This window comes from Aedes albopictus, chromosome 3, assembly GCF_035046485.1.
Source record: "Aedes albopictus strain Foshan chromosome 3, AalbF5, whole genome shotgun sequence".
Lineage (NCBI taxonomy): Eukaryota > Metazoa > Arthropoda > Insecta > Diptera > Culicidae > Aedes > Aedes albopictus.
Window position 1 is genome coordinate 216,981,593 of NC_085138.1, and position 11,083 is coordinate 216,992,675.

The window sequence follows — 11,083 nt, forward strand, 5'->3', positions numbered from 1 at the left end:
ATAGAACCATCATCGTTTCATTTGTAGCTCACCGTAACGCCACCGGTTGGCTATGCTAAACGTTCGGATACGAAGGGCGTGAATGAGTTAGTTTGAGTTAGATAAGAACATTTTTCCAATGTATTAATTGGAGTAATTTGGTATTAGTGTTACTTTTCCTGACCTTTCAGGAGTAATTTGGATATGGTACTTATTTTCAGACCTTTCTGAAGTTATTGGACATTAGTTGTTAAAGGAGTGCAAGAGAAATATAAGACACCAGTACAGAAAGAAATGGAACCAATTAGCATAGTTAGCCGTCAACCACATTTCACACTACAGTCAGTACCCGATGTTAAAGAGTAATAAGAATGAAATTTCTACTATACCGATATTCCTATTTTGAGTTAGCTGAGAAATTGTTAAATAACGTTGAAATCTAATATTGTTTAAAAATAACCACATTTTCTTATAAAAATTTTGAAATTTCAAAAAAAAATTTCAAAATTTTTATTTTTTTAGACAGGGCAAATAATGTAATGATACTCCTACCCTTTAGTCCCCTTTTTAACCCAAATAAACTACCAGCATGCGATAAGCGCTGCCTACCTGTGAAAAAGGGAACTGCAGCACTCACGGGTCGCATTTGTAAATGTGGCTCCGCTCCAAAAATTCTCGCTCTTTTCTCTTCAAGATGAGTACTGAAAAATCTCCTCCCCGCATCGCTAAGATAGCTTAGGCTTTCCGCGGAGGAATGCGGGAGGAAGTTAAATGAATAGATGAAGACAATAAAACCTGGGCTTCGTAGTAGATCACGCGATTACGCAATTGTTCCGATCAGAAAAGCGATCGATATGCCACTTGAGTTTGGACCACTAAAGCCTTCAGAACGTTGGTTAGTAGCAAAATTTGTGAGCCGAAGAAAAAGTTAAACCTGTGCCACTAAGAAGATAGAAAGACTTATAAGCTAAGACTGGACTAAAAGCAAATTGAACCTAAATTGTGCTACGACGGAAATTAGGGCTCTCTTCCAAGGGTCTTCCAAGGAAAGCCCGCGTGGTGGAAGATAGACCCCACAGGTAGATTACACGTGGCATTAGTGAAATGATGGCGGCCATAGTTAATCAAAAATTGTTATGTTTTAGAGCTGTCCTTCTTAGCATAGTTTCCCGAAAACGCGCCCAACAATTCGCGCGCTTGATCTTGCGAATAATCAGGTAACGAAAGACATTAATCTTAATTTCAACTCGAGACTTAATCCCGTCACGTCAAGCAGGTGTGAAACCCGCGTCGACGTGGGTTTCTGTTTGGGCTCATCAGTGACGTCAGAGACGCGGCACGAACGCTACATTTCCCAGGTGCGCGCTGGGTAGTAACCGTGCAAGGATCCGTCTGAGGAAAACCCACCCCCTCAAGTAGAGAGCCTCTCCAAGGAAAAGAGCATCCTGACTAGTCCGTCAGAGGATTACTCGTCGCCGAAAGCGTGCTGCTCTGAGCTCTCTCGTTGTGGTCTGGTGAGATCTACAGTGACTGGCCGCGTGGTGCTGTTGCGGTGACCACCGTTACCTCTAGACGTCGACCCGACTACTCTCTAACCCGTCGGCTGCGAAGAGCCGAGTCTTCGGAAATTCCTCGATCGGACGAAGGCTACCTGAACTACGTTCAACTCGTCCGCCGCCGGTATACAACCCGCACCTTGCGGAATCGACAGTGACTGGCCTCGGGGTGGTGTGGCGGTTACCACCGTTACCTCTCGTCGACGACCCGACGACTCTCAACCTCGTCGGCTACTCAGAGCCGAGTCTACAGCAGTTTCTCGAGCGAGTGAATGCTACCTGCACTTCGTCAAACCCGCCCGCCGCAGATCTACATCCCCGCACCTTGCGAGTGTGCGAGCAGGTTAGCTAGTTATAAGTAACGCACTGTATTTTGAATATAGGGAAAAACCAAGTTTCTCGTCCCGGGACTTAGTAGGTAGGAGGTCATTACCCTCGAATATAACATTTGGATTGATTGTATGAAACCGATAGCGAGTTTTTTCGTTCGAAGGTGAAAGCAGTACGAATTCAAGAGGTTCGGGCCGTATTATTACCTTTTACTCTTTTTACTAGATTATTCAAAAGGTTTTGTTGTCAAAATTTCTACTTTGTTTGCATTGTTGTTTTCGGTTTTCACTCTGGGGAAATCCGCTGAGTGTTTCCTAGCGTTTGAGCCTAGCCTAACACCCGCCCTTTGGCAAGAGTCTCTGGCCGGATTCGAAACGTGCGGCTGCAACCTTCCCTTCTGGAAGTGGCGCTGAAGTTGCAGCAGTTAAAGAAACCATCCGCTCGTTACATTTTTAAGAACAGTTTTTGAGTTTTTGAAAACATGTTATTAAATTGGTTTTCCAGGAACTATTTTTTTGTTATGATTTTTGTTATTTTGCCGCTTATGATAGACAAGTTTATAACATAATAAGATATGCTAATAACATGAAAAGTACAGATTCTATTATACAGTTATTATGCCAAAATAACATATTTTATTATGCTAATGATATTCTCTTCTGCTCGGACACGAACTGTGTAAATCGACGGTGATCTGAATTAATCCAGCATAATACATCTCGAGAGTCCGTCCAGAAACAGCGTCTTGTTATTCGAACAGATAAAGATTCAGTTATTGTTCGAGCTAGTCTTGCACCGAGAAGTGCGGCTTGCAGTTCCAGCCTGGGAATAGACTGGAATTTCAGAAGAGCGACTCTTATTTTGGCTGTAATGAGAGTACATTCTACGCCATCATCGCCAGATGTTCACAAATATGCTGCTGCAGCGAACCCGTTATCACTTGCATCGACGACGGTGTGTATTTCGAAGCTGATGTTATGCGAGTCTTGAACATGGTAGCATCGAGGAATATGTACGTTTTCAACTTCAGGTAGCACTTGCAATCAAATTTGCCACTTAAAAAACAGTACTTCATTGATCTCCTCATTCCATTGAGCTCCAGAGCGGCAGACTTTCTGTAGTAGAACCTTCAGATAGATCAAAAAGTGCGCAATCAAACCAAGGGGGTCAAAGATTGACATGAGCACTCTCAGTATTTCTCTCTTTGATGGGCGTAGTTGTCCTTCTAGAAGCGCTAGAAGCTACGGGTCCAGCCTATTTTGTACGTGAACGTGTCTTCCTCCGTACACCACCACAGCCCTAGAACCTTCTCCGTTGCCACCTCAGCTGTCAGATCAAGGTTTTTTCTTCTCCACATCCTCTTCTCCTAGTGATTGCAGAACCGTTTTGGAGTTGCTTACCCAGTTACGAATCTCGAAGCCACCTTGAGAATGAATGTACTTCACTTCATTCGCCAACCGTATCGCATCCTCTGCCGTTTTAACGCTTGCCAGCATGTCATCAACATAGTGTCACTTGATGATAACCTCAACTGCTTGCGGTTTTTGCCAACGAATCGTTCCGCATTCAAATCTTTGACGAATTGCGCACTACTTGGTGAACAACAGGCGCCAAATGTCATTACGCACATCTCAAAAACAGCCATCTCACCAGAGTTGTTCTTCCAAAAGAATCGTTGATATGACTGGTCCTGCTTCCTGATCTTCACTTGATGGTACATTTCACGTATATCGCCAGTTAGTCCAATCCGATGTTCTCGGAATTGCAGGAGTATGGATAAGAGCGAGCACAATAGGACAGATCGGTGAAGTACTAGATTTGTAGTAATGAGCTGAATTTTAATATGGTGAGAAGGTCAATTCTCCGTTTCTGCAGTGAAATGGCGCAAAAAGCGTGGGTATTATGATTCCTTGCCTAATTTAATGCTGTTTGAGCAAAACTTTGGGCAACAGTGTTGTTGTTTTCTCCATTTCTTGCAATATAAACAACATAGTTATTCAAAGTTTTGCTCAATCAGCATCAAATTAGGCAAGAAAACATAATACCCACGCTTTTTGCACCATTTCATTACAGAAATAGAGAACTGACCTTCTCACCATACTAAAATTCAACTCATTACTACAAATCTAGTACTACACCGAACGTGCCCCATTGATCGGGACCTTTTAAAAGCGCGGAATTCAGCGAAACATCATAAATCGTAGCAGCGGCATCCCATACTATACGTATCTTCCCCGGTTTGTTCGGATTGAACACCGGGAATACGGCAAGTACCAGGAACGTTTAACGGTTTGATTTTCTTCCTCCTTGGTCAGCTGACGTACGTATCCTTTAGCTATATATTCCGCAATCTCTGGATTTTTAGTCAAGCGTTTTTCCAGAAGGTGATATCGTCGCAGTGCCATCGGCTGACTTTCCGGTAGGCGTGTGTCTTCATAGCGCCAGAGTAATTCAGTTTCGTAACGATCACCGCTGAATTTCGTTAGGGCTTCCAGCATAGTACAGCTTCGCTGATCCTCAGATGATAGTAGGACTTCACTCGGCTTTGCCACTCCTAAACTGTCAATGGCAAAGTACTCCTTCATGGCCTGATGCAAGTCTTCATCCGATTGATCGTCACGTGATCCTACGTGGAAAGAGTAGTGTGCCATGTTCGATGTGTTATCACCCTCGCTTCCGCCGCATACTGTCCAACCCAGTCGCGTCTTTATAGCTATGGGTTGTTCCAGATTCCCTTCTCGGCACTGCAACACAAGGCTTATGTGGGCGTGCTTCAAGCCAATCATTATTCGAGGACGAGCGTCCTTGTATGACTCGATGGGTAGGCCTCTCAAATACGGATATTGTTTTTTCATCTGTTCTGCATCCAAGGACTGTCATGGTAGTTGAAGCTCCTCCACCGTCCGCACTTCGTCCAGTTGGAACCGCTTTGCCTTATCATATGTGCCAGCTATTGAAACGGTGATTAGTTGTGATTCCTCCTCGCAACGTTCGGTACCGCCAGTCCATCGAAGGTAAAGCGGGCTGTCAACTCCTTCCAATTGGAGTTCACCCGCCAGGTCTTGATTCATGAGTGTCAATTTTGAACCTTCATCCAAGAAGGCAAACGTCTGTACACTCTTTCCTTTTCCTTGGAGAGTTACTGGTAGATAACGGAACAAGGTAGAGCTGATATTAGAACGATGAGTGTTACATTCGATTCATGTTATGTCGAACTTGGTCCTGGTTGATTTCGTTGATTACTGGATCTGCGTTTCTCCTGCTCTGATTATCGTTGTGTAGCAGCTCGTGGTGCATCCTCGTGCAACCATTTTTCCCACAAGCTGGGGCTTTACATCCACTGTTGTGTTTTCCCAGGCAACGCCGACACAAACTAAAATCACGGACTACGGCCCATCGAGAATCTCTCGATAGCTCCGAAAACTGCTTGCACTAACTAATCGTCTCGTAACCTGACTTACAAACCGGACACTCGTTGCCGGTTTTTACCACAGTTTCTCCCAAGGACTTTGATTCCGTTTCGTCGGCTTCGAATGCGCGTTGAGAAACCCGGTACTTTTTTTTCGGTCCACTCAAACTTCGATTCTGGGATGTTTAGGATAATCACGGTACTGCTTCTGCCAGGGAGTAGATTGACTCTAGGAAGTGGTTGGCGGTATCTGACCCAGTCCAGTTTGATAGACGGCGGTAATCTGCTAATAAGCTGATGCAACAGCGATACATTATACATGTGCTCCTCCAATTCACATGCGTCCACTCTAGCGCAAAAGTTCTGGACTTCCACAGCAGAATCCATTATTGTTTCGAGCTTATCTTTTTTCAAGGGAAGCAGAGCTGTAATTTTAGCTATCAGTTAATGGACAATAGCTTCGGGCTGTCCAAACCTCATACGGAGTGTTGCAATAACTCCTTTGACGTTTGACGAATGCATCAAACTGCTTTTCACCGCGTCGTATGCCTTGCTGGTCAAACTTTTTTGCAGCCGCATCGCGTTCTCTGCATCTGTGAACCCACACATCACTGTTGTGTTCGTAAAAGATGAAAAAATATGCGCCATTCTTCTGGTTTTCCTGAGAAACTTGGCAACTCCTTCGATATGGCGATTCTCTCCAGAAGCATGAAAGCCGTGAGGGTATCATCTGTGCACTAGTGTGATGACCTCCTACTGCGCTTGATACTGGAATGTACGGACGCGAATAATCCTGCAAACCCATTACCATTCTATCGGGCGGTTCTACTGTAGCACCTGTCATAGCCCGCACAGAAAAAGATCACCCAATAATCGTGCGCTGGTCTTGTACTGGTAGAAATGGTTGATTTCTCTGTCTTTCCAAGTGGATGAGACTCGCCAGCGTTGCAAGATTCTGTATATAGTGTCTTCGTGGATCGAAGGCATCTGGGCAGGTCGGGATACCACACTCTTGAAGATGCGTGTTTCCGCTATGCACCCAGTCGCGTACCCGGCTCATGGTAGAAATTGTCTTCGAACTTACCCTGGAACTCGTCTTGGAACTACTTTCGCTCGCCGCTTCCTGCAAAAGGGCGTATTTTCTTTCCAAAAACTCCTTCGCCAACTTCTGTTTCTCCTCCAGCTTCTGCATTTGTAACTTAAGAAGTGTTCTCGACGATCTGCGCGATGAAGAAGATGACAACTCGCTCAATGCAACACTGCTCTCAGTTCCCTTGCTTGCAGGTCGATATTGATGTTGATGTCGATGTTGATCCTTGCCTTTAGACTTCTTCGCATCCTGTGCCTTCGAGCCATTGGTTGTATCATCGACGAGGGGTTTCTGCTGAACTTTTTTTTTAAAAAAAAAAGACACTACACCGTCTTCAACCAGAGGTTGCACAGACTGAACAATCACTGACATTAGGCAACGGACAATACGAAACACCCAGTGGACCAATGAAGGATTTTTCGTTTGACGAAAAGTTTCCTCCGACTGGAGCGGGAATCGAACCCTCACTCCGTGGCACTCACATTACGCCTAAACGACTGACGCCGCTAACCGCACGGCCACGAAGCCCACTAACTTCGCGCTGATTGGTTTGATTTGGCTCCATTGACGTCTGTTGATTTCGTGTTTTCGGATTGCCTCCGACATCACCGCTGTAAATTTCTGCACTACAATCCTCACACAAGTCCATGCGTGGCTTTTTCGATTTCCCCCCGGCGGAACTCCGATCGCGCCGGATCTGCACACAAGTCCATGTGTGGATTTTTTCCTCCGGCGGAACTCCAATCGCGCCGGATCCTCACACAAATATATGTGTGGGTTTTTGCATTCTCCCCCGGCGGAACTCCTATCGCGCCAGATTTTCACACAAGTCCATGTGTGATTCTTTTCATTTTCCTCCGGCGGAACTCCAATCGCGCCGGATCTTCACACAAGTCCATGTGTGGCTTTTTCCATTTTCCCCCGGCGGAACTTCAATCGCGCCGGATCCTCACACAAGTCCATGTGTGGCTTTTCCATTTTTTTCAATCAGCACTCATAACCTTTTTTTGCTCTTCAGCGTCATTGTACAATCAAATAGCATTGCTTTGCGAGTATGAAAAAATCACTTCCACCACATATGCTTACCATTTAGCTTATATTGGAATATGTTTGCGACCTTCACAATTTATTTGCTCTTAAAACTTTAAGCAGCAAACCTGGCAGGATCACCAATGTAAATTTCTGCACTACAGTTTCGGCCGATTGCCGCAAAATTACCTCCAGCCTGTTTTGGATGACACGTGCTTGCCGCCCGGTTGCTGCGATGCGAAAGAGGACGATCGTCGGCGACGCAGTCTCTTCTGTACGACCGACTCGAAACTTTGTGTCGCTGACGACCGACGACGTGCGCGTCTCAACTGGTATGCCACAACCGCTAGGTTGAAGCTGCTTACTGCAAGTAGATCCCGATCGCTGAGCCCATTTTGCCGACACGCACTTTGAGCAACTTCAGCTGTGATCCACTACCTCCTCCGTCACTCCAACACATTCAAAATGATGCCATTTGTCGCACTTATCACACTGCACCATGTCGTCCGTATCTGGGCCTCTGCACGACTTGCAGGTCCGATCAACTAATGTTCGATCCGTTTCCGCCTCTCCTAATACTCCCGTGACCACTATTGACACTTTACCACTATCATCCACTTCATCTGTTTTCGATTTCGAGCTCTTGCCCTTTTTCGAAACCTTAGCACTTTTACCGGAACCGTGTGCATCGCGACTCGACATTTCCGAAGATGAAATTTACAAAATGTTTGTTACTGACTAACGGTACTTTAAGGGTCAATTCCGCAATGGCGCAATGACAATCCCCATATGAACTCACGTCAATTGAGTGTAGTTTAACGATTGATTGTAATTTTCCTTTTTAACGATAACAAATGTAACTAAAATTTGATTTTTAGCATGTTGTATAGTAAATTAGCATGAGTTGTGTTGTGTTGCATGTTTGTTTTGTACATAGCTAAAGTCATGTCAATTCTTGTCTGTTTCCTATCGTTAACTTACGTTTAGTGCCTTAGATAGTCGGTTGTCGGATTGTCTACCTTCGGTTGTAGTTTAATCGCTAGAATTCATACGTTCTTATGTAATTTAGAAGAAATTCAATTAATAGTTTTCTTACCGATGGTGTTTGTGGTCCACGGTGTACATATTGAAGGTACGCGCTGGCAGTGCCAACAGAAACCAATCTACTAGATGCCAAATCCACAATATTTTCTAGCATGACCAAAAGGCACAATCACACAAAATAAATATGTTAAATACGAATAATACAACAATAATTTTAATAAGTGGAAGAAGGGTTCTTTCCACCACAGGTGGATTAAATCGGGTTTTCATTATCTACAACAGGTTTCGGCACCACCGGAAAGATGTATCCAACTGGTACCTGCTGCAGAAGTAATCCGGACTTAACAGATATTGGCTCCACCGGGAAGATACGTCGAACCAGTTCCTGCTGGAAAATTGCTCCAAACTTCACCGATTTCAGCACTACCGGAAAGATCAAATAAGTTCCTGCTGCAGAAATGATCCAATGAAGGATCGGACTCCGGCTCCGGTGCAGCATCAACGAACCGTAAGAGAGACTTCCGTGCGATATGTTTGGTGATCCGGCTAATATAGTGCAGTGTAAGATTTATTGTATTTTAGATAAGTATAAAGATAATAAAATTATTATGTGTACTGTTTTAATCAACCAAACTTGTTATACATTTTTCATTCATCCACATTCATGCAGTTAAAAAAAAAATAAAAATAAATCCAAATATGCAGCGACAAATATGTTTGATATCGGCACCAACATTTCAAAAGGGCGTAACTGCATTTTGAAACAAACCCCTCTTTCACATCTGTGGATCGTATTTCAATGCCGCCATGCAAATCACCGCCAGTATAGGAAAGAAGAGCAATTTCTCTGTCTAGTAATGTTTGTGAATTTCGTGGGAAACTTAAAATATGACCCACAGATGTGAAAGAGTGGTTTGTTTCAAAACGCAGTTACGCCCTTTTGAAATGTTGGTGCCGATATATGCATTTAAATGCAAAACACCAATATATGCATTGAATGAATAACCACAAAAATATGCATTCCAAGGGGTGGGCAGATCGAATATGATTTTAGTATAGTTATTTATGCAACGAGTTGCAAAATGATGATTTTTACAGCACGAGTCGTACATTTATCCAACGAGGCATGCCGAGTAGGATAAATATGACGAGTGCTGTAAAAATCGAGTTTTGAAACGAGTTGCATACAACATTTTTTTTTTGCAATGAGGAAAAATAATCACTGTAATATGACCATTTCCATCAGTATCATCATGCTTCCTGGCAATGAATTAACTACATCGGCTGTTTTCCTACTCTCCGCATGGACCAATCTGGCGCTAGCTTCTATGCGCGAAAAATCGCTAAAAGTAAATCGCAAAAATATTGTATGGCGAATTGCATCTAAAAGGCAAATTTATCGAAGTGGAATACATTATTCGAAGAAATATTTGGTAGTGGTTGTGCACCATTAAGCCTACCAAATACTTTTTCAGTGAAAGCTTTCTGTTTCAAGTAATTCAAGTTAAGAATTTTTTCACCATACAAAATAAAATGGATTTACTCCTGCTGATCAACTGTGGGTGTGCGCCAAGCGGGTTGTCCATTGAACGGAATCACCCACGTGTTCCATCAAGCAAGGCACAAAACTTGAACCAAGCAAGCTGTGCCATAACCGTTACAGATTTTCCAGCTCTTGACGTGGAAACACAGGTTGTTGGCCAAACAATTGCATTATGATTCAAAATGCAACCCAAATGAGTTGCATTATGAATCATAATGCAGCTGCTTTTTATAGTGATGAAAAGTAGGCCGTAGTGACACTAAAACGGCTAGTATAAAATACAATTTTATAGTGCCAAGCTGCAAAAAATATTTTATGCAATTCAGTATCATAATTTACATTTTATATAACTTATTTTGATATCATAATGACCAATTTTTCCGAACTGGCTCATTATGCAACTGAAATGAGTTGCATAATGAAAAATAGTTGTATAATGTTCATAATGCAACTCATTTGAGTTGCATTATGAACATTATGCAACTCAAATGGGTTACATTATAAAAAAATCATGGCATAAAATTTTGTATGGAACTCGTTGCAAAACTCGATTTTTTCAGCACTCTTCGTATTTATCCAACTCGGCAAGCCTCGTTGGATAAATGTACGACTCGTGCTGAAAAAATCAACTTTTTGCAACTTGTTACATAAATAACTATTATGCATTTTATTGCTGACTGCACCCCAAATTGGAATGACACAATAGTGTGCACACACCTTAAAAGTGTGATTACAGCATAGGGATACGTCGAATCGAATTAAGGTCTTCGGTGCACTTATTCCTTATAAATGGAGGAATAAGTGCACCGAAGACGTCGAGACGATTCGAGGCAATTGTGCACATTTATCACACTTTTTAGGCATACCAAAAAAGTGTGATAGTCCAATTTGAGATGTAGTCTGCAATAGCATTTTCCAATCTCTCCGGCGCGCGGTTGGGTTTGTTTTTTGATGCGCTAAAACGTTTTCCTCGTCCTCGCGTGAAAGTCGATTCGGCCGATGAAAAGATTCCGCGTGTGATATCGAAGAGGATCAGTGAGGTACTCTTTTACTGTGATAATGTACGGCGACTTAGTGGTGATAGACGTGAACCCTTCGTGTGT

General features: G+C 43.2%; 1 protein-coding gene across 1 annotated transcript in view; it reads left to right on the forward strand.

Moving 5' to 3' along the window:
• The window catches only part of LOC109419430 (kelch-like protein 18), a 386,574-nt gene extending 375,933 nt beyond the window's left edge, over positions 1-10,641 (forward strand). The window contains exon 14 of the mRNA XM_062858821.1: positions 8,720-10,641. Within this exon, the coding sequence (XP_062714805.1) occupies positions 8,720-8,782 (63 nt within the window). The 3' untranslated portion in view covers positions 8,783-10,641. The remainder of the gene's footprint in view (positions 1-8,719) is intronic.
• The last annotated feature ends 442 nt before the right edge of the window (positions 10,642-11,083 follow it).